This window comes from Paroedura picta, chromosome 2 (genome assembly GCF_049243985.1).
Source record: "Paroedura picta isolate Pp20150507F chromosome 2, Ppicta_v3.0, whole genome shotgun sequence".
NCBI classification, from domain to species: Eukaryota; Metazoa; Chordata; class Lepidosauria; order Squamata; family Gekkonidae; genus Paroedura; species Paroedura picta.
The window spans coordinates 7,655,301-7,677,821 of NC_135370.1; the positions used below are offsets into that span (position 1 = coordinate 7,655,301).

General features: G+C 48.5%; 1 protein-coding gene across 2 annotated transcripts in view; it reads left to right on the forward strand.

Moving 5' to 3' along the window:
• Nucleotides 1–22,521, forward strand: part of ABCA12 (ATP binding cassette subfamily A member 12) — a 137,834-nt gene that overhangs the window by 103,587 nt on the left and 11,726 nt on the right. For both annotated transcript variants that reach the window (XM_077319316.1, XM_077319317.1), the window contains exons 42-51: nucleotides 1,449–1,626; nucleotides 5,006–5,121; nucleotides 5,754–5,913; nucleotides 7,867–8,135; nucleotides 9,830–10,049; nucleotides 11,466–11,575; nucleotides 13,615–13,759; nucleotides 14,633–14,767; nucleotides 17,628–17,731; nucleotides 18,857–18,949. In XM_077319316.1, the coding sequence (XP_077175431.1) occupies nucleotides 1,449–1,626; nucleotides 5,006–5,121; nucleotides 5,754–5,913; nucleotides 7,867–8,135; nucleotides 9,830–10,049; nucleotides 11,466–11,575; nucleotides 13,615–13,759; nucleotides 14,633–14,767; nucleotides 17,628–17,731; nucleotides 18,857–18,949 (1,530 nt within the window). The remainder of the gene's footprint in view (nucleotides 1–1,448; nucleotides 1,627–5,005; nucleotides 5,122–5,753; nucleotides 5,914–7,866; nucleotides 8,136–9,829; nucleotides 10,050–11,465; nucleotides 11,576–13,614; nucleotides 13,760–14,632; nucleotides 14,768–17,627; nucleotides 17,732–18,856; nucleotides 18,950–22,521) is intronic.

The following is a 22,521-nucleotide window of genomic DNA, read 5'->3' on the forward strand; positions in this document are numbered from 1 at the left end:
TACTACTACTATGGCAGCTCTGCCTCCTGTACCCTGGAAAGAAGAGCAGGAGCTTAGAAGACAGCCTGGACCCCACATACCATGCCACAGCCTTTGATATTTACACCCATGGTCCACCCACTGAGCCCTCTGGGCAGAGACAGCCAGTTCCCTAGCTTCTGGCCAAGTCCATTCAGGCAGGATATGGAAGGCTGTGGACCCCCTCCAGAGCTCCCGCAGACTCCCAGGGGTCCACGGAGCCCTGGTTGGGAATCTCTGCCTCAAAGACTAACAACATTTGTGTTGGGAGCTTTCGAGAGTCATTGCTCACTTCTTCAGTTATCTGAAAACATCACCCAAGCTCCTCCCCGGCCTCCCACTGAGTTATTCCTTAAGGTGTTCATAGAATCATAGAATCATAGAGTTGGAAGGGGCCACACAGGCCTTCTAGTCCAACCCCCTGCTCAGCGCAGGATCAGCCCTAAGCATCCTAAAGCAGTGGTCCCCAACCTGCGGCCATGGCACCGGGCCGCGGCTCCCTCTCCCCGCCCCCCCCGCAGTAAAAAACTTCCCAGGCCGCAAGCTTGTGGCCCGGGAAGCTTCTTACTGCGGGAGGGCAGGGAGAGGGAATCGGGGCCGGGCCGTGCCCCTGCGGGCGCGGCCCGATATGCGGGCGCGGCTCACGGGGGCGCGGCCCGATGTGCGGGCGCGGCTCGCGGGCGCGGCCCGATGCGGGGGTGCAGCCCGCGGGCGCAGCCCGATGCGGGGGCGTGGCCCGCGCGGGCGCGGCCCGCGGGCCGCGCCCCAATACCCTGCCGGTCCCCAACCTCAGAAAGGTTGGGGACCACTGTCCTAAAGCATCCAAGAAAAGTGTGTATCCAACCTTTGCTTGAAGACTGCCAGTGAGGGGGAGCTCACCACCTCCTTAGGCAGCCTATTCCACTGCTGAACTACTCTGACTGTGAAATTTTTTTCCCTGATATCTAGCCTATATTGTTGTACTTGAAGTTTAAACGCATGACTGCGTGTCCTCTCCTCTGCAGCCAGCAGAAACAGCATCCTGCCCTCCTCCAAGTGACAACCTTTCAAATACTTAAAGAAGGCTATCATGTCCCCTCTCAACCTCCTTTTCTCCAGCTGAACATTCCCAAGTGCCTCAACCTATCTTCATAGGGCTTGGTCCCTTGGCAGTTCCTAGACTTTTGCCCTTTTCTACTGCTACAGACAGACTCAGCCACTCACCCTCCTTGGTTGTATGAATGTGGAGAGCTAAAACTGGCTGGCAAGTGCTGGGGCTTCCACTCACCCAGAATTATCTCCCCGAAGGGGCCTATGGCCAGTGATCCCTGAACTACCCTGAGAACTGCAGTTGTGACACCCGCTAGATGAAAGTAATGGGATGAATAATTTCTGTTTCTTTAAAAAAGAGCTCTGTATTTATTTGGGGCCAAACCGCCTTCTTCCCACAGGCTGTGTAGTCTCCTCGATATCATCGTCTCCATGTCTGTCTTGATTGGCTACTCCATCACAACTGCAAGCTTTGTGCTGTACGTGGTCAAGGAGCACCAGAACAAGGCCAAACAGCTGCAGCACATCGCAGGCCTGGGGGTGACCAGCTACTGGGTGACCAACTTCATTTATGACCTCGTAAGTGGCTGATCCGTCAAGCGGAGTAACCCAAAATGCCATCCAGCAAAGGGCAGTCTGGAAACTGAATCACCAAGTATAGCATTCAGTGTGATACCAAACGTACATTGACAACGGGGTGTGGTATCGTTTGTTTTCGTTTTTACAAGATTTAAAAATGTATTTTATTAATAGCATAAACTGTCCTGAGCTCTGTAGAAAGACAGGCCGCTAATGAACATTTTGTTTTTATTTTTCAACTCTTTAGCCTACTTTTCCTTGAGAGCTCAGGGAAGGTGTTACAACAGTAAAATATATATAATTCATTCTATCTACCAACCTGCCTATTGACACACCCGCCTACCTATCATCCATCCATCCATCTAATCTAAATTACACATAACATTTTACATAAATTCTAAAAATATAAAATACGGAATATAACCTTTACAACAGTATAAAATATAACTTTGCTAGCCCCAATTCTGCATTTTTCCTGATTCTGGGTTTTGTCTGAGGAGAGGAGGGGGCAATATTTTGGGATGCCAACTTTCTAATCAGGTCAACTACACATGCAACCCAGCTGGGAGACGTTGGGCTCGCCACAGCACTTCTTCTTCTTCTTCTTCTTCTTCTTCTTCTTCTTCTTCTTCTTCTTCTTCTTCTTCTTCTTCTTCTTCTTCTTCTTCTTCTTCTTCTTCTATGGAAGGCTAGTTTGGAGGAGTATCAAATGCACAGATTATAACAGTTCTTAAATCCCCAGATGATTTATGCATGAGTTTGCCTGTGCAGAAATCCGCACATGAACTCCCTGATAACTTTTCCCTCACTAGGAAGTAAATCGGATAGAATCTGACATATGTGATAGATATTAAGTGGTGGGGCTCACAGGATGGTCTACAATATCCAGAAAAGTTAGCAGAGTGCTTAAGTAAGTTAGTGTTGCTGGCTATTGAGTGCATGTAGGCCCAAAGCATGGAAGCACAGACTCTGGTTGTGCTAGTAAAGTAATACAACAGCTTTTTATTAGAAAACTCCATTCTAGAGAGGAAAGGTAAGAAGGCAGTCCCTAATCTAACCTGGCTGGTTGGGTGAGGGGCATTTCCGCACCCGTTAAATGTAGTAAAATGCTTACCTTATGTAGTCATTATAATCTGGCTGCTCCACATGACGTAGCCAACATCCAATGTCTGGGCAGTAACCGGCCAGCTACATCCTCCATTTTAAAGTGTGAGTTGGGGAATCACATAAAGTTGATTCCCCACCCAATTTAGCACTAGCTAATGGAGAGCAACCAGCAGAGGGAAGGTATGGTGGGAGGTTACAGTGGATAAACGATAGGGATGTGAGTGTCCTGCATAGTGCAGGGGGTTGGACCAGATGATCCATGAGGTCCCTTCCAACTCTATTATTCTATAATTCTATGATTCAAATGTGCTAAAGTTACCTGCCTCGTCCCGTCATTATACCTGCCTCCTTCTCCTTGTTCCCCGGGACGGGAATTTCTAACTTCCTGGAGCAACAAATAAGTGGACAAGCATGCAGACAATGTCAGGAGTAAAATATTTTTTCAAAGTTGTAATATAAATCATGCCTCTCAAAAGACCTCCCCCCTCCCCCAACATCAGGAACAATATTAGTTTTTAAATGTCTCAAAAGACTCGTGATCACATAAGGGGTGGCATTCAAAAAGCACTACGCATCTATGATTCTCTGCCTAAGCATTTCAATGAAGGATGCCTGTTTTTTAAAAAAATAGCAGACGTCGCAGGACCTTTTAAATATGGAGAAAGGCGATTCGTTGCCTGCATTGATTGACAGGCGGAAGCGTGCCGTGTATATGGTACGTTGCTCTCTTCCACTGTTTCCATCAGCACTTGTGGAGGGTGAGATGCTCGAAAAGGCGCAGAGAAAGGTGAGACTGCAGAAAAGGTGAGGAGGGGCTTGGAAGCACAAAATTTTTTACGCTTTGCCATTCAGCTGGCATAATGCATTTTTAACTGATGTGCGGAAATGCCCCAGGAGTCATCTCTCCACCCACCATTCTGCAGACAAGCAGGATGGAGAGAGAAGAGATAGAAGCAGGAAACAAGAAGATTTACCCTAGGAGACTCAGCATAGCCTTAAAGGGACAACATCAGAGAGATCAGAAGGGGGGGTGGTGGTCAGTGTTCCTGTTGATCTCATTGACTTCCAACCATACAAAGTATCAGGATAATTGCATCTGCACCAGCGGAACTAAGCCTAACCAGGTTGGCAGCATCACACCTCATCCCTACTAATGATGTTGGTAATTATGATCCTCATGGGATGGGTTAACTTGGTACAAGGAAGAAGAAGAAGAAGAATTGGTTTTTATGCCACTTTTCTCTACCTGAAGGAGTCTCAAAGCGGCTTACATTCGCCTTCCCTTTCCTCTCCCCACAACAGACACCCTGTGGGGTGGGTGAGGCTGAGAGAGCCCTGAGATTCCTGCTCGGTCAGAACAGTTTTATCAGTGCCATGGCGAGCCCAAGGTCACCCAGCTGGCTGCATGTGGGGGAGTGCAGAATCGAACCCGACATGCCAGATTAGAAGTCCGCACTCCTAACCACTACACGAAGCTGGCTCTCAAGGGCATTTTGAAACAGTTAGAATGCCATCCTTCAGAAGTGCTTGCGAAACGTGTGCCCGCTCTGGGCACATAAAGCTCAGCAGTTACAAAAGGCAAGAGTGCCATTCAGGTCAGGACATCAATTTATTTTTAACTCGTAAGCACAAAAAATGCCCTTGGGTTAAATCGCAGAGAGGCTGAAGGGCAATAGGCAGGCTCCCAGGTCAAGCTCTGAGCAATGGCGACTCCTGCCACAAGCGCTGCCAAAGAAATGTTGGGGGGGGGGGATGCAGTTTTTCTCTTGTCATAATTTTGCTGACCTCCCTGCCCCCCCCCCCCCTGTTGCTAGATACAAGTATTTTTACAGAAACAGGAAACTTTTGACAGATGCCATTTCAAATGTTGGTTAGCATTGTGAGCAGGGAGAAAGTACTTTTGAACTCAGGACAATAAAAATATAAAGGTAAAGGCAAAGGTATCCCCTGTGCAAGCACCGAGTCATGTCTGACCCTTGGGGTGACGCCCTCCAGCGTTTTCATGGCAGACTCAATACGGGGTGGTTTGCCAGTGCCTTCCCCAGTCATTACCATTTACCCCCCAGCAAGCAAGCTGGGTACTCATTTTACCGACCTCGGAAGGATGGAAGGCTGAGTCAACCTTGAGCCGGCTGCTGGGATGGAACTCCCAGCCTCATGGGCAGAGCTTTCAGACTGCATGTCTGCTGCCTTACCACTCTGCGCCACAAGAGGCTCTTAATAAAAATATAGCCAACATCAGAAAAACCTTGTCATGATCTTCATTCCACAGGCGTATTTCATGGTGCCAGTTGCGCTCTCGATGGGAGTCATTTCAGCTTTCCAGATTCCGGCTTTCTTCAGCGACAATAACTTGTTGGCCGTGTTCCTTCTTCTTTTCCTCTTCGGGTAAGGATTCCATTCAGTTTCCTTCAACTGGACTGCAAAACAAATGCATAGAAGCGTTTGAAGCCAGTTGCCATTTTTGGGGAGCGGAGCTGCCTGGCTTTGTGACTAACTCCTCTGTAACTCTTACGGCATTTGTGGATTTCATGTAGGAGTTTGATTAGGGGTCGACCCGTGTCCTGAGTTCAGTTTAGGAGCTCCTCCCATGGCCTCAGTGTGTGTGTGTGTTTGGGGTGTGTGTGTGGGGTGAGGGGGAGTATTGTTTTGGAGAGATTAGATGTTTGGATTCTCTGATTACAAACCATCTTATCAGGCTGTTTGAGCAGACCGCTGGGAAGAACTAGTTGAGATGCAATACGTGGTGGCAGAATCACGGCCAAAAGGCTCCCCACACTTCAGCTACCAATTCCAATGAGCAAAGGGCCAGCCAGCAAAGGTTCTTCCTCTTTTAATTTTTTACCACCTCCGGGCAGTCCTGTTGTCTCTTTTCTTCTTGCCGACCAATAATTCCCCAAGCACTCTCCTTGGCCCCCTCTTCTCCCAAACAACCATGAACAAAAGGGTCGGGCAGGGCACGCATTTCCGGCTTTTGACAGTCTTTGCTTTTCCCGTTCTTGTTGCCGACTGCTGTTCAGGTACGCAACATTTTCATGGATGTATTTGCTGGCTGGTATCTTCAAGGAAACCGGGATGGCCTTCATCGTTTACGTCTGCATCAACTTGTTCTTTGGCATCAACACCATCATCACGCATTCGGTGGTGTTCCTGTTGTCCCAGGAAAAGGCCACGGACAAGGTAAGTAGCCGGAGAGCAGATTTTGAAGTCCTACAGAAAGTATCAGGGAACAAAAGCCTTTTTGGTTCCTGATGTGTATGGGGGGGGGGGGGGTCACTTGTTCAGGGGAGTTAGGAGGATGGAGTATCACTTCTGTTCCATGCAGGACAAGTAAGACTCTGACATAGTTGTGTATATCAGAGGATTCGTCTTGTACACAAAAGCATCTTCATTTGCATAGGCAGCAACGTCCTGCAGAGGATGCCTTTTGTGTGTATCAGTTGCAAATGCAGAAGACCTGGGCTGATTCTGCACTTACTTTGTTTTTTCCATTGTGGCTGAATTCAGATCGATTTGATCTCGAGTCTTCCTCTATTCCCCCACAATTAAAACAGAAAGTGCTCTGTACTTGATTGGGGAAGCTCAGAGAGGGGAGGGGAGCCAAGTGCAGCAGGAGTCTCTTTCTTTCTTTTCTTGAATGGGGAGGGGGGGAGAGGATTGGAGACAGCAGAGGAGAGGGGAATAAATCCAAGAGGCAAATCTCTGATGAGAAGTTAGGGCTTCTGGAGCACAGTCACAGGGAGGAAAGCCTTGCAACTGGGAACCTGAAAGCCTTTGAACTGACACCCTGGCCAATCAGGGAAGACTGCTTTGCTATGAGGCACAGAGAAGGAAGTTAATTCGCAAAAAACAGAAAAGTACACACTTACTGATGCTGATTTTTCAAATAGTGAGTGTTATATTCACTTCTGGATATTGCGGGGAAAAGTAGGGTCACTCCAGATCAATCATGTATGTCGCAGAGGGGAAATTTAAAGTGCCCAAAATCAAAATGGAAATTGAATTCAGTGTAGATGGGAGGGATTTATTAGATTGGAAGTGGGTAAAAAGCCCCGTGCAGACTACACCCTAGAGTGGCTGTCCCTTCTTTTTGATAATATCCCATGACACCTACATGGGCAGAGTCTTTGGTCAGTCCCAGTTATGAGCTGGCCTTTTCCTGATTAAGGCCCTCTTTGGAGCTCTTCATTCCCATAAGTGCAGAACTCCCAGAACATCAAGACCTCAGGAAATTGGTTCTTTAAGTTGTTAGCATGATCCCAAATAGCTTATAAACCTCTTAATAGACAATAAGCTGAAACCTGCACCTAGGTGATACACTCCAGTGTGTTCCCCCACTCTATTTTCCAAATATTTATTTTGACTGTTTTTTATTTTGTGCTCTCTGTTTTAAAAGTCCCCCCTGGAATTCACACAAGTTGAAAAACAGGAACAGCAGAATGCAAACTAGACCATTGACAAACCAACCAACGGTGGGCATTAACAGGGAAACGAGAGTCCGTCCCAGCCGATCTCCCGCAGGCCCCATTTCACCTCAGGCCAGGCCGAGGCTTTTCTCACTGTTTTCCTGCTTACACATGTCTAGTATAATCATAGTCATAAGAATAAAATTTTATTTATAACCCGCCCTTCCCCAAAACCTCCAGGCAGTTGGCAGCAAATGTATAAACAATAAAAGACGATATGTTTATTTTATTTGTGGGCATTTACTCCTAAAAGTAGCCTAGGTGTTAAAATCACCCATTAATTCATAATTCCCAGTTTAAAACCATATCTTCCTAAAACCGTCTCCCTCTCTCTCTAGTGAGAGGGATGGTGTAGACATAAATTTAAGAATCAAAGTGTGTCAGTCATTTGACCGATATTTTCAGCAGGCCTCAACCTCAGCTATGGGGCCCGGAAGGAACAGAGCTGGGAAATGGCGGGAAAGTTCAGCTGACCTCTCCTACACGCCATGTGGGTTGTAAAGAACGGAGCCCTCTCGTGCATTATGCAGCATGTACCCCTATGCTGCCCTCACAGCAGGCATTTTGCTCTCGCCCATTCCACGGACCCTCTGACTGATACCCTGCCCATTACATAACCAACCCAGGGGAAGACACACAATGACGAACCCATGCTTCCTTTTTGCAGGGCCTGCACGACCTGGCTGAGACCCTGAGGCACGTTTTCCTGATGTTCCCGCAATTCTGCTTCGGAAACGGGTTGATCGAACTCTCCCAGCAGCAAGCCTTGATGGGGTTCCTCAAAGCCTATGGTGTGGTTTACCCCGACAAGACCTTTGAGCTGGACAGGATAAGTTCCAAGCTGCTGGGACTTTTCATCCAGGGGACCTTATTCTTCTCAATCCGCCTCTTGGTCGACGATGGAACCATTCAAAAAGTGTGGTATAAAATATTAGAGTAAGTGGCCTTCCGGATTGCTCTGGGATTGCAGATGGGAGCGGAATAATAAGCTGACTGTCTATTAGCACAATGCATTGTTTGACATTAACAGCGTATGCTTGCAAAATGCTTTGGCAAAATAGCTGAACGTAACACTGGGCCAATTTCAGAAGCCACCTGAGAGTAATCATGGCTAATGGAATTGCTGGGCGTCTTTTGTCCCATTCGGTATGGCGTAGTGGCTAAGACTGGTGGCTTCTAATCTTATGAGCCAGGTTTGATTCCCCGCTCCTCTACATGCAGCCAGCTGGGTGACCTTGGGCTCATCACAATCATGATGGGGCTGTTCTGAACGAGCAGTCCTGTCAGAACTCTCTCAGCCTCACCCACCTCACAGGGTGTCTGTTGCGGGGAGAGGAAGGGCAGGCAATTGTAAGCTGCTTTGAGGCTCTTTCGGGCAGTGAAAAGCAGGGTATAAAAGCCAACTCTTCGGCTGCCGCCGCCGCCACTACAATCTGCCTTCTGCAGAATGCAGGGACTTAAAATTATTTTATCATAGAATTACCTTTTTATGTAATAAAGGGAGTGGGTTGGATGGCAGGCATCTATTAAGAGAGAGGGGGGCAGAGATACGGGGCTGATGATTGTATCTTTGGGAGCTTTCGGCCTTCCGCGGGGCCTGCAAAACAGAGCTCTTCCGCCGGGTCTATAGTTGAGGCCGGGCGGCGAGGAAGAGTGGCGGTCGCAAATATCATCGGCACCCTCTCTGCCCCTTCGCTGCGGGAATTGGTTGGGAGTTTGGGGTCTGGGAAGGGTTTTTATGCCGCTGCTTCTTGTTGTCGGGGGTTGATGTTTTATTGTGTATTTTTAATATATGCTGTAACCTGCCTCGAGCCTTCGGGGGGAGGCGGGTAAGAAATATAACAACAACAACAACAACAATAATAATAATTTTCTCTGGGAATATTTTAACAATTGTTATAAAATTATAAAATTCCTTGAGCCAAGAGCAAAGGTAGGATCTAAAGATTTAAATAAATACGGGAGGGCTCAGAGGCCCCAAAAAGCAGCTCTCCATCCATGCGTTAGAAATCCTTTTAAGCGCTTAACAGAATCTGGCCACGTGATCTTTGGAGAAAACTGTGAGTCTTCTCTGTTTGGGAGAATGTTTGTCCCGTGGAAATCCATTTTGAAAAGAAGAGCAGGGTTTTTTGTATGTCACTGTTTACTACCCAAACGACTCTTCAAGCAGCCTACTATCGCCTTCCCTCCCTCTCCCCACAACAGACACCCTGTGAGGAAGGTGCAGACGAGAGAGCTCAAAGAGAACTGTGACTGGCCCAAGGTCACCCAGCTGGCTTTATGTGGAGAAGGAGTGGGGGATCAAACCCTGTTCTCCAGAATCGCTGTTCTTTAATCACTAACCCGAATTATAATGTGCTTAAATTGAAAAAGAAAAGCCTACATTTAAAAGGTTCGTGGGTGACGCTGGAGGATCATCTCTGGCTTCCCGACGAGTTCCTCTCAGGCAGGGGTAGTCAAACTGCGGCCCTCCAGATGTCCATGGACTACAATTCCCAGGAGCCCCTTCCCGCATTCGCTGGCAGGGGCTCCTGGGAATTGTAGTCCATGGACATCTGGAGGGCCACAGTTTGACTACCCCTGCTCTGGGGTGTCCAACTGATGCCAACTGATGTTTCCTTGGATGGCAGGTTCCTCTACAACAAAGTGCATGGCAAACTGCCCCTCCAGGGGGAGGCTGCTGGGGAGGAGGAAGAAGACAAGGATGTCCTGGCTGAAAGTGAGCGCGTCGCAGTTGGCAGGACAGATTATGACATGCTGCAGCTCCAGAACCTCACCAAGGTCTACCATCTTCCCCGTCGAAGGATTGTGGCTGTCCGCAACGTCAGCATCGGGATCCCACCAGGAGAGGTGAGCCCCCTAGCTGTGGGGATGTGGGATGGGGGGAGATTTCGAGGCTGATCCAGGCTGCCAGGGGGGACTCCCGTGGCCACTCAGAGTGCAGGACATGGTGAGGAAAGAGGATTTGAGGAAATAGAAGAAGAAGAAGAGTTGGTTCTTATATGCCGCTTTTCCCTACCCGAAGGAGGCTCAAAGCGGCTTACAATTGCCTTCCCTTTCCTCTCCCCACAACAGACACCCTGTGAGGTGGGTGAGGCAGAGAGAGCCCTGATATTCCTCAGTCAGAACAGCTTTATCAGTGCTGTGGCTAGCCCAAGGCTGCATGTGGGGGAGCGCAGAATCGAACCCGGCATGCCAGATTAGAAGTCCGCACTCCTAACCACTACACCAAACTGGCTCTCTCAAAATAGTTGGGACGGCCCTGTGAGAGTACATGAACCTGGGTCAGGGAAGAGGGGGGAGAGTTAATTCTGCAAGACTTTGGAGTCCAGGGCAGAGTCTGCACTTACTTTGTTTATTCCATTGTCAATCCTGTTGAATTCAGATCGCTTTGAACTTGGATCATCCTCTTCCCTCCCCCTCCCCATTGAAACAGGAAAGTCTTCTGCACGTGGTTAGGGTAGTTCAGAAGGGGGGGGAGCCAAGCCTCTTTCTTTTCTTGAAGGGTGGGGGGAGAGGAGCCAAGCAGGGAGCCTCTTTCTTTTCTTGGAGGGGGGGGGAGAGAAGATCGAAAAAGGCAGAGGAGAAAAAATCCAGGACCCACAGAAGTTGAGAGAAATTAGGGGCTTCTCCTTTAAGGCTAATTCGTCACATGACCACCTGTGGCCAATCACGGGTCCTCTACCACGGAGGAGAGCCCCGATTCAAAACAATGCGATTTGATAATATATTCAGGATTAAAAGCACTCTAAGATATTGCACAATAAAGGTAGGGTCACTCCGGATCAATTCTTCTTGCTGCAGAAGGAAATTTTAAATCGCCCCAAATCCAAATGGAAATTGCATTCTGTGTAGAGGGCAGGGACTGAATCAATCTGGGGTTGGAATAAAAGCTCCGTGGAGTTTACACCCAGGAGGAGGAGATGACTGTCCTCAGGGCACACAGGCTCCACAAGAAGAAGTACTCAGGTCATGGGTTCAGGTTTCCTCCCTGTCTAATTCCAGATTCGAGTACCGTTGTTTGAATAGTAGAAGTTTTAGGGGCTAGGATCCCAAATCACCTCAACATTTCAAGGGTTTCACTTTCCAGTTTCTTATTTGAATTCTCATCCCCCCCACCCCCTCCCCCAATTCATTCGAAACCACCACCTGCCCTGCAAAAAAGAAACCAGACGTCGCCTTTCCAACCCACTTTGTTACGAGCTGTTTTGGTTTTGCCATGCATTGATTAGAGCTTTTCCTCTCTTTTCCTCTCTTACAATCTAGTGCTTCGGCCTGCTTGGTGTGAACGGCGCCGGGAAAACCACCATCTTCAAAATGCTGACGGGGGACATTGGGCCATCTCACGGAAGGCTGCTGGTCCGAGAGGAAAATGGGTACGGAGGAGTGTGGAGGAAAGCAGAAGAAGGAAGTAGTTCAGGGAAGCATTTCTTTATTCCCATAATGGAGTGCAGCTTCTTTGCCTCTGCCCCGGCACCCATGCTGCTCCTGAGGGACAGGGGAGAAGCTTTCTCAGCCAGGGTCTTGTGAAACCCTGGGGTTTCGTGAGGGCCCTGCAAGGGTTTTGCAGATTGAGTGGGAGTTAATTATTTATATATTTTTACTTTAAAAAAAACAGTCATTGGGTAATATGACCCTCTATTGCTGTGACGTGACTTCCAGGGGTGTGGCAGGCAGGTGTAGCCTGCTGACATCACTTCCGGGTTTTCTTGAAGCCCGAAGAATGTTTCAAGGACTTCTCAATGGTAAAAATGTTGGAAGAGGCTGGGTTAAGGATGTCATGCATCCTGGGAAGTTTTTGCTGGAGTCTTCAACTCAGCTGTTGCACTGCTGAATCTCTGTTGAAACCTGTTGGTGTAATCGAGGGGTTTATGTTATAAACATTAGCAGAGATAATATATAAATGATGAGGACAAGGCAGTTATACTGTATACAAAAAGACAAGTTTACTAGCTAAACAGAATAGTGGAAACTAGAAGGTAAAAACAATAAAACACATACAGGCCCCTAAAGGTAAAGGTATCCCTTGTGCAAGCACCGGGTCATGTCTGACTCTTGGGGTGACGCCCTCTAGCGTTTTCATGGTAGACTCAATACGGGGTGGTTTGCCAGTGCCTTCCCCAGTCATTACCGTTTACCCCCCAGCAAGCAAGCTGGGTACTCATTTTACTGACCTCGGAAGGATGGAAAGCTGAGTCAACCTTGAGCCGGCTGCTGGGATCGAACTCCCAGCCTCATGGGCAGAGCTTTCAGAGTGCATGTCGCTGCCTTACCACTCTGCACTGCAAGAGGCTCTATGGCCCCTAAACAAATCTGCATATCTATAAACAAACCACATGACTCACTCTGCCTGTCCCCACTAGCAACAAGTATAAACAAATAGTTAACCCTGTAACTGACATTCTGTGGTTGGCTCTTGCTAGGATCACGCGTAAGTATTTTCTGCGAATTGGCTTGTAAAGGTCTCTAGAACTAGATGCAGACCAGATCCATTAAGCTTCGGAAGGAGTCAGAGAGTTCAAAGAGATTTTCTCGTTCAAAATAAAGGACATTAGCAATGGAGCCTCTTGTGGCGCAGAGTGGTAAGGCAGCCGTCTGAAAGCTTTGCCCATGAGGCTGGGAGTTCAATCCCAGCAGCCGGCTCAAGGTTGACTCAGCCTTCCATCCTTCCGAGGTCGGTAAAATGAGTACCCAGCTTGCTTGCTGGGGGGTAAACGGTAATGACTGGGGAAGGCACTGGCAAACCACCCCGTATTGAGTCTGCCATGAAAACGCTAGAGGGCGTCACCCCAAGGGTCAGACATGACTCGGTGCTTGCACAGGGGATACCTTTACCTTTACCTAGCAATGGATGCCAATGCTTCCCCCCTGTTCTCCAGGTGTTCAGTTCACTTAACTTCATTTGCTTAAAACCATAATTAACCACAGAAGGAAACAAAATGGACTTGATCTGTTTACCGACTTGAGGGAAACCGCTAAATATATGCAGAATGTATCTAAGATCGCAAAATTAAATTAAGTGGCTATCCCTGCGTGAAACAGAAACCAGCCAGACAGTCTAATACATACTCCACTCTCCTTTTTGCAGCTTCTCTGGCACATAACTTATAATTCTCTGGCATGTCTTTGTCCGAGTCGGACAATAAATAGGAGATGCTTTCAGAGATCTAGTTGCGTTTGAGGTTCTATCAGGACAGAAGCTCCTGCTGTGCCCTGCCAAGTGAAATCATTCTATTCCCTCCGGTTTCTTGCCCCATTCTGAGCTGGAATAGGATCTTGGTGTCAGAGGCCTGGATCCCATGTATTCACTGACTGGTTACACGGGACTCAAAACTGGTTGTTTCTGTCTTTCCCAATACATCCGGGGTGACAGTCTTTCATTTCCCAAACCCACCGTTAATTGTTTCCCATTCAGATCCTTGAGTGATGTGGATAATGCTCACTGGTCCCTGTTCGGCTACTGTCCTCAAGAAGATGCCCTCGATGATCTCCTGACTGTGGAGGAACACATGTACTACTACTCTCGGTTGCACGGCATCCCAGAGAAATCTATCAAAGGAGTAAGTCAACGGAGCCCCTCCCTGCCTTGTCGGAATCTGGGAGGCCCTTAAGCCGCACTGCCCTTCCTTCCCAAAAGCACTTTCAACACTGAACAGATTGGTTCTGCTTTTCAAAAAGGAATGGAGATGGGAGTGGATGAATCATCAGTGGAATCAAGGGACATGCCATGCTTCGCTCATTTAGGGCTCCAGGTTCTGAAGGACGGCTGTTTTCTGGCCTGGGTCTGGGTCAGATGGGGTGGAAAAAGGGAAGAGTGGAAGCCGCCCTCAAGAGGCACACAAAAGAATGTGGCTGCTCCTGGGTTGGGGGTTTGTGTGTGTGCCCCCCTTACAAACCTGTGAGCCCTTGGCCCCTTCAGACTATCTCTACTCTTTGCAAACTCCAGTGGGGAAGCAGCCAAGGGTCATGCAACTGATGGGCCAAGAGAGGATAAGGGGGAAATAAAGAGGGCTGTGATTTCTGTGACCTGTAAATTTAGCAAAGGGCGACTAGATATACAGAAACGTAACCTGGTTAATCACAACAAGATTTCAGTGAACACAAGAACATACGAGAAGCCATGTGAGATCAGGCCTGTGAACCACCAGGCCAACACTCTGGGTCACCCAGTGGCCAAAATCCAGGGGCCATCAGAAGACCCCTCAGTGGGGCCAGAACTCCAGAAGCCCTCCCACTCTTGCCCCCCACAAGCACCAAGAAGACAGAGCATCATTGCCCCAGACATAAGAACATAAGAGAAGCCCTGTTGGATCAGGCCAGTGGCCCATCTGAGCCACACAGTGACCCAAACCTAGGGGTCTGCAGGAGGTCCACCAGCAGGGCCAAAACTCCAGTGCCTAATTGTTTTCTTTCTATCATGATTGTTTCCACAGATTGTCCTTCAGCTTCTTTATCGACTGAATCTGATGCCTTACAGACAGAGAATCACTTCGATGTGCAGCTACGGCACCAACAGGAAGTTATCCACGGCTCTAGCCCTTCTTGGGAAGCCATCCATTTTACTGCTGGTAAGAAAGCCAGACTTTTTTTGGGGGTAGGCCCTTGTTGCTTCTGCCTCCTCTCCAAAGGCTGCAGAAGCTACTGGAGAAACGAGGTGTTTTATTGCAGCCAGCGGCTGTGCTTGGCATGCTGAGTCACAGCACTGATCCTCTGAAGAGGAATCAGGAAATCAGCAGCCCAAATAGCCTAGCTTGGCTGCAGCTCAACACTTTGGCAGTTAAGCAGGGAGACCACCAAGGAAGACTGAACCGGAGGAAGGTAATGACAAGCCAGCTCTGCTTGCTGTGTGAACCTGGTGGCAACCTGACAGCAACACCTCCTCCTCTTCCTCTCCTTCCTCCTGTTCCTCCTCCACCTCCTCCTATGCAGGGCACAGTGGAAGCAAAGGAAGGTATCTAAGCAGGTGGCTTGGCTGCTAATCCTGCATGAGGTCTCCTGTGGATGACCCTTCTAAGCTGCCAAATTCTGTTGAGCTCCGGCTAAGCCTGGCTATTCATGTCACTTGAGAGGAAGGGAGAGGGGTTTGTAAGCCACTTGAGGACTCCTCCTTGGAGTAGTAAAAAGTGAGGTATAAAAACACAACTCCCCTCCCCTCTCTTCTTCTACATCTGCCGCTCACTCTGTATTGATACAGAGCTCTGGATCCAGAGCCAGCTTGGTCTAGTGGTTAGGAGTGCGGCTTCTAATCTGGCGAGCTGGGTTCGATTCCCCGCTCCCTCACATGCAGCCAGCTGGGTGACCTTGGGCTCGCCACAGCACTGAGACTTCTCTGGGGAGAGAAAAGCAGCATATAAAAACCAACTCTTCATCTTCTTCCCCTTTCTCTGTTACCCCATTTCCCTGGGTTACAGCCCCAGATAGGAACACACACTTAGCCCAGTCACTTTCCTGTACTTCCGTTTCCATTAAGATAAATTAAGAAAAATTCAGGCAGGTGACCATGTGGCTTTACTCGGGACATGAGCTTTCAGAAAACATGTCCACAGAATTAAACTCTGTGGGTCGTAAAGCTGCATGGGGAATCGAACTCTGTTCAGTTTCCACGGCCACCATTTGGAGTTTTTCTTTAAACTGCATCGCTGAGTATGTAGTATCAGCTGGACTCCATTTTATCACCAAGTACCGGTTTAAGCAGGGGTAGTCAGCGTTTGCTGGCAGGGGCTCATGGGAATTGTAGTCCATGGACATCTGGAGGACCACAGGTTGACTACCCCTGGGTTTGACAGATTACTTCCAGATTTACCCTCAAGGTATGAATGATAGGCAGAGGAGGCTAACGAGATACTCTTAACTAGTTTCTTTAAAAAGGAAAACGGCCGATTCGGATGCCACCGCACACAACCCTACTTGTTATATTTTTATAATGTTCTATGCAATTACTCTATGGCTTTCTACGTAAATGGCCCAGAGCCGTATAGAAGGGCAGTATAAAAATCTAAATAAATAAATACGTAACAACTTTAAGAAGAGCCTCTTGTGGCGCAGAGTGGTAAGGCAGCGACATGCTGTCTGAAGCTGTCTGCCCATGAGGCTGGGAGTTCAATCCCAGCAGCCGGCTCAAGGTTGACTCAGCCTTCCATCCTTCCGAGGTCGGTAAAATGAGTACCCAGCTTGCTGGGGGGTAAACGGTAATGACTGGGGAAGGCACTGGCAAACCACCCCGTATTGAGTCTGCCATGAAAACGCTAGAGGGCGTCACCCCAAGGGTCAGACATGACTCGGTGCTTGCACAGGGGATACCTTTACCTTTAACAACTTTAAAAAAAATATTTAAAATAATTAACTCCCACCCTTTGGGGCAACCCTTCCGGGGCCCTCAAGAAACCCCCAGGGTTTCATGAAACCCTGGTTGAGAAAGCCTGGATTAGGAGAATGAGGTGTGGGGAATGTCTCCCCCCTGGGGAGAAATGTGTTCTTGACTTCAGATCTTTCCTCCCCTGTGTTTTAAGGACATGGGTGCTCTCTCATGAACCTCTCCATGGTCAGAGTGCTCGAACAAGGGCATGATGCTGTAGTGGAGGGGTGTGCACTTCGGCTTGGTTCGGCCCCTTTGGCGATCACCAAAGCCCGAAGTGGCCAGCACCATGGCGCGGAGCGGAGGGGTGGAGGCCGCAACGCCCCGGCCGGTGGCCGCATGCAGGTGCAGAGTTGTTCCAAGACAATAACAACCAAAGACTCCAGTGAGCACCTGAAAGCTCTTTTGCACTCACTCCTAAAGCATTGTAGCTGCTAGAAGCATCACCGATGTTTTGTTTTGTTTTCCTAAAATGATGTTAGTAGAGGAAAGGGCTATAATTTTGGAAATTTGTATTTTCAGTCAGGAACTGGCCGACACTGCCCGATTTCTAAATATCAAGCGGTGTTCATTCTGCCTGCTCACCAAACAGCCACAGTCCCAGCAGTCCTTGTTCTGACGACGCCACTGGCCAGTGAATAATGTTTGGCCATGGATCTATGGCCCCTTGTCCACGTAGCGCTCAAGGCAGAACTCTTGTTCTGATCCGCAACACTCAGAGAGAAACGGGGTGCCCTGAGCAGGAACCAGTTGGCTAGTGTTGCTGTTTTGAGAATAATGGCCTTTAGCACACTTCTAAAAAGTGAAGAATAAAAGGAGTCTATATCAATCAATCAGAGGCCTTTATCGGCATAGGAAAAGGATCGCAAGCCGTGACTTCTTCGGGTAGCAAAAGCTCTTGAAAAGGAGTGGATAGCAGCCAGCCTTCAGTCTCCCCATTTGCATATCTGCCTTCTGTGTCCTAATACCTCTTCTGAACTGCTTTGCCCCCTTGCCCGCCTCTGAAAGGAGAAACCCCTGCAAGCTCCCTTTCCTTGCTCTTTACATTTACCGTCCAATTATTCTCTTTGAAGGATGAGCCAAGCTCTGGGATGGATCCGAACGCAAAGCGACACTTGTGGAAAATCATCTCTGAGGAAGTGCAGAATCAGTGCTCGGTGGTCCTGACTTCTCACAGGTAGAATGTCCTGCCTGATAAGTCACCCTGAGGGCCCTCCTTCAGAATACCCCCCCCCCCCGTCCTGTAGCCATGCCTTGCAAGGCTATTTGCAGGAGAAGCGCTGTCACCTCACACACTGCTCAGGGCCAAAGGCTGGCCAGGAAGACTGAGGGGTCTGTGGTCCCCTGAATCACCTTGGGAAATCCTGCAGCCTTGAGGGGCAGCACTAGATTCCAGATTTAGCAAAATCACATGTATTTATTCATGTCTACATTTCATTCTCTTCTCACCAAAGTGGTGCAAAGTATCGATAACACAAACCACAATAAAATAATCTTGTTTCCATGACTGCCATGGCCGAAACACACAAAGAAACATCCGTGGAAACCTTTTCACTTCCTGAGGGCATTGCTGGAGGATGTTTGGGCAGATTTGACTGGGTTTTTAATATCTGGGTTTTATAATAATAACTGGCTGGGAAGCCCACTTTAAAAGCGGGTTGGAGGCTGGGGCTCCCCCTCCACCCCAGGTCTTGCCATGGAAGAGAATAAAAAGTGGAGGATGCAGAGATGCCCCCCCCCCCCTCTGCTGAGAAGATGTTGAGATGTGCAGGACATCTCTCACTACTGCCGGGAGATGGGAAGGGTGGGCACCTTGTCCGTGGAGGGCCTGGTGACCTTAGCCTCTTCCTATTCACTGTGGGGGCTGGGATTCCATGGGATCAATGGGGAGATGTGAGCTACTGTTGGTGGTGGCCATTACAGCTGGTCACCCAAAGTGCCTGGTTGGTTGTCCAGAGTGATGGCATTTTCTGAATGATAAGTGGGCGGCCGTTGCCTTTACTTCTTATCCAAGGGGGTGGTGCTGAGGGACCCCATGGCTGAGCTCCCTGGAGCAGCCCCTGCAGCCCAACCCACCCCAAGCCCCCTCCAAGAGGACCCCCTTGAGAAAGGCAGGGCTGTAGAGCATTCCTGCGAGCATGCTGTGGAGGATGGCCAAGAACACAGGGCTGTGTGAGCAACATGCTTCATGCGTCAACCAGTAGGAACCCCACATGCATTCTCTGAGTCACCATTAAAAACCATATGTGGCGGAACCACCAGAGATGGGATGTGCTCTTCTCAGTATTTCCTTGGTTTTCAGCATGGAAGAATGTGAGGCGCTCTGCACGCGGCTGGCCATCATGGTGAACGGACGCTTCCGGTGCTTGGGCTCCTTGCAGCATATCAAGAGCAGGTGGGTCGAGCGTCTTGGGATGTTCTCCTCTGGTTGACTCGCTCAACAGGCAGCGGGAGCCTCATCAAGAGCTCCTCCCTGGCTTTCTAACCCGGAATAAGGAAAATGCAAACATTGCGAACCACAGACGATGTTCCTGGTAGTCCACCTTCAGCAAAGCAGGGGCAGGAAAAGAAATACATCTTGCCTGTTGTGTTGTGGTCATGTTTCTGAGCTGATCTCTGTGATCATGAAAGCCAGGAATTATTTCTTCCTCCTGCTAAAGTAACCCTCTGGAGACACCTGTTTCAACGGACAGACACACCTATGGGTAATGGGGGCTCTGCCGGTCCCTGTCTGGATCCTTTGTGCCCCAGTGCTGCATCAGTGCTGAGATGGGCTCCTAAAAGCACAGGATTCTCACCATTTGACTGAGGCACTGGTCGAGCCCTTGAGTTTCTGCACTTTGGAGATGACCTAGACTTTTCCCCAATGGGGGTCACACCGAAAGCTGATCTGGTTTCTGAAAGCAGAGCTGAGCCTCTGCACAGGGGAATTCTGCAGCCCAGGGATAAGTTCACATGGCAGCTTGTTCCTTAGAAAAGAACGGTAGATATTTCTTGTAAGAGAACTTCATACTCAGGAGGAATGGCAGAGTATGGGCTTTTCTCGGTCTCTCTAAGCCAGGATTGTGAAAGATTGCAGAAAGCATGGCCAGCCCTGATGGTCAACAAGGTGAGAGAGCAAGAAAGAGAGCAGGGGAGGGACTGTTACCCAAATTGCTGAACACGTGTCCTAAAACACGTATCTTTGAGCTTGTGGGGAATATTAGCTCAAATGCTGCGAGAGGGGGGTAACTTAGCGTTATCGGATCGTTACCTGTGTCTACGAGGGCTTATTACGCCTGTGGGAACTCAAGGCAAACACAGATTTAAAGGTAAAATATTAATATAAGCTTTTATTGAAAGGAAAATAACAAAAGTACACACAAATAGCTAACACACATACAAGCAGTCATATAGAGAAGGGGGAGGAAGAGTGGAAGGCTTGATAGTTACCTGTCCAAGGAGTGGTGGGTCAGAGGAAGAAGCACGAACCAGCGTGGGAGGTCCCGGGTTGGAAGACACTCAGAGTGGCTGTGTGAAGCCACAGTTTTTATGGGGTTTTGGGAAGGGGGCTACGTGACAAGGCTCAGGTAAGCATGTGCTGGAAGTTTCCAGGGTCCCCGGAGATTAGGACAATACCTGGCCAAGTGGGGGGGGGGGATGGCCGTAAATGGATTTGGATAAAGGTATTAATGGCTCTGAGGAAGAAAGCCATCAGATCTAGCTGGCAGGATGTGGGGAGGAGATTTCCCCTGGCAGAGGGGCCAAGTGTGAAAAATGTTGCAAGTTAAAGGATTTTCCTATGAGCCCTTAGGCAAACAGGAGGAAGCCAGTCCACTCACTTAGAAATACAATGGGGGGGGGGGGGGGAGCTGATGCAAGCTTGAGTCCAGAGGCACCTCTGGGTCAGGCAAAGGCTGTCATTCCAAACCTAAGGCAGAGATGGAGTCTGGCCTGGCTTGGCCGACCCTAGCAGTGTTGTCTTGGCTTTAGCTTAAGCCTAGACTAGTGTGTGGTGCCATTGGTTATAGAAGACAGTGTGCCTGTCAATGAGGCAGGGGGCCCTGCCACACTTAACAATCCCCCCCCCTCTGGAGCGAATTTTATTTCCATTTATTCGCTCCAGACCAATATATACTGCGTTAGTGGTGGCAAAGATTGAAATTCAGCCTAGAAATTCAGAGAGAAAAGTGGGGCCATCTTCTGCCACTACAAAAACTACAAAAACTTAAGCCAAATTAAAACAAAACACATTTAGGAGGGGTTTGGGTGACTTAAGGAAAGCTGTGAAGTTGCAGTTCCTCTTTACCACTACCACTCAAAACTAAATGTAACATACATGAACTATGAACTAGCTTAGCGTGAGGTCTCCACCATATGAATAAAGCAATGAACCAATGCAAACTAATACGTTGAGCAAGGCAATCTAGCAAACAATAGATAAAAAGCAAATGCAGGGAAAACCAAATTCTATGCAGGCAGGAAACTGTGGGCAGTACCTGAGCAGTATTTTAGAATGCGAGCACTAGGCAATCCTAAAAATGCTGGCAATGAATATCAAGCAATTACTATGAAGCAAGCAGAAAGTGGTAGAAACTAAAAAGTTAGACAATGAACTAAGCAATGGCTTCTAATAAGCAATGCAATAAGAACAAGGTAAAGCTAAGCAATTTAGCAAAACTTATATACATAAACTAGCAAACTATTTGCTACATTCTCAATCTAAAAAATGGATACATTGTACACAATGAAAAATGTATATTTACAGCAAAAATGTAGGGTGGGAGAGGTGGCAGTCACCTTCCCAATAAATACAGAGGCAAATTATTCCCGTTCCCACCCCTCCCTCCCAAGAATCTTCTTGGCAGGTTGGCAAGGTCTTCTGATGCCCTCCCCCCCTTGCTTCCAGGAAAACAGTGGCGGCAGAGCGGCTGCAGCAAAGTCTCCCAGGGAGGGTGGCATTGAGCATTATTCGTGGCAAGCCTTACAATAGGGAAGCCGTGAGATCTTTGGGGCAAACCGGGAACAATTGGCATCTGCGGGAAATCTGTAGCAGGGAAACAAGCTGACAGGTTTGGTTATGGATTCCCGAGCAGCGGGAACCCAGGGAGCTGGATAGGGAAAACGAGAATCTGGTGTTTTAGGCTTGGGGAGAGGAGGTCAAAGGTGGGGGCTGTGGGGAAGAGGGAACAATAATCTCCTGTTGAGGAGGAAGAGTAGGGGAAGCATTTCCAAGAGAGAGCACAGCAAAGACTAGAAGGAGAAAGGAATGGGGGTTGTAGCAGGGGCTATATACACAGGTGCAAAATGCCTCAGGAAAGGGCCTCCCCCCCTTGCGTCCGAGAGCAGGCAAGGTATTTGTCCCTATTTCCCTTTACCCTGGATCAAACTGGAGGAAGGTTTCTGCCACACCTTCCAAAACAGGCTCTGCTGAATTGCTCAGTGAGAGTTGTTTGACCACCACTGTTGTGGTGGGGGTTGGAGGTTTTACATCCAGGGGCTCTTCAGTGGCACAATCCTCCTGGGGATTGTCCAATTGTCCTTTCCATTCCTTGGACACAGTGGAAATACTTCAACCAGATGCTCCCATTCTTAGGCAGAGCAACCTGGTATCCTTAAAGGGAAAGACTGTTCCTGTGCATGGGCAGAGGGTCTTTATTGGCTGGCTGATAAGCTAGATTTTCATTCAAAACAAAAAAAAATGACAAAAAAGTTCTAATTGCCAATTAAAAATAAAAAGACAAAATGTAAAAGGGAAGAAAAAAATCTGTAAAGGACACATTTCCCAAAGAAGATCTGTGACTTCCCCCCCTTGCTTCCCTGAGGTGGAGGTCAGTCTTTAAAGAAACAAAACTTCTTCCCTTCCCGATTTGAGAAGAAAGAATACTTTCTGTTCTGTTAAAGTTCCTTAGTTATGTAGATTATTTGCTTTGCTGGGGGAGAGCAAGGCATGAGTCATAGGCCTGAGTGCCTAGAAAGGCAGTTAGA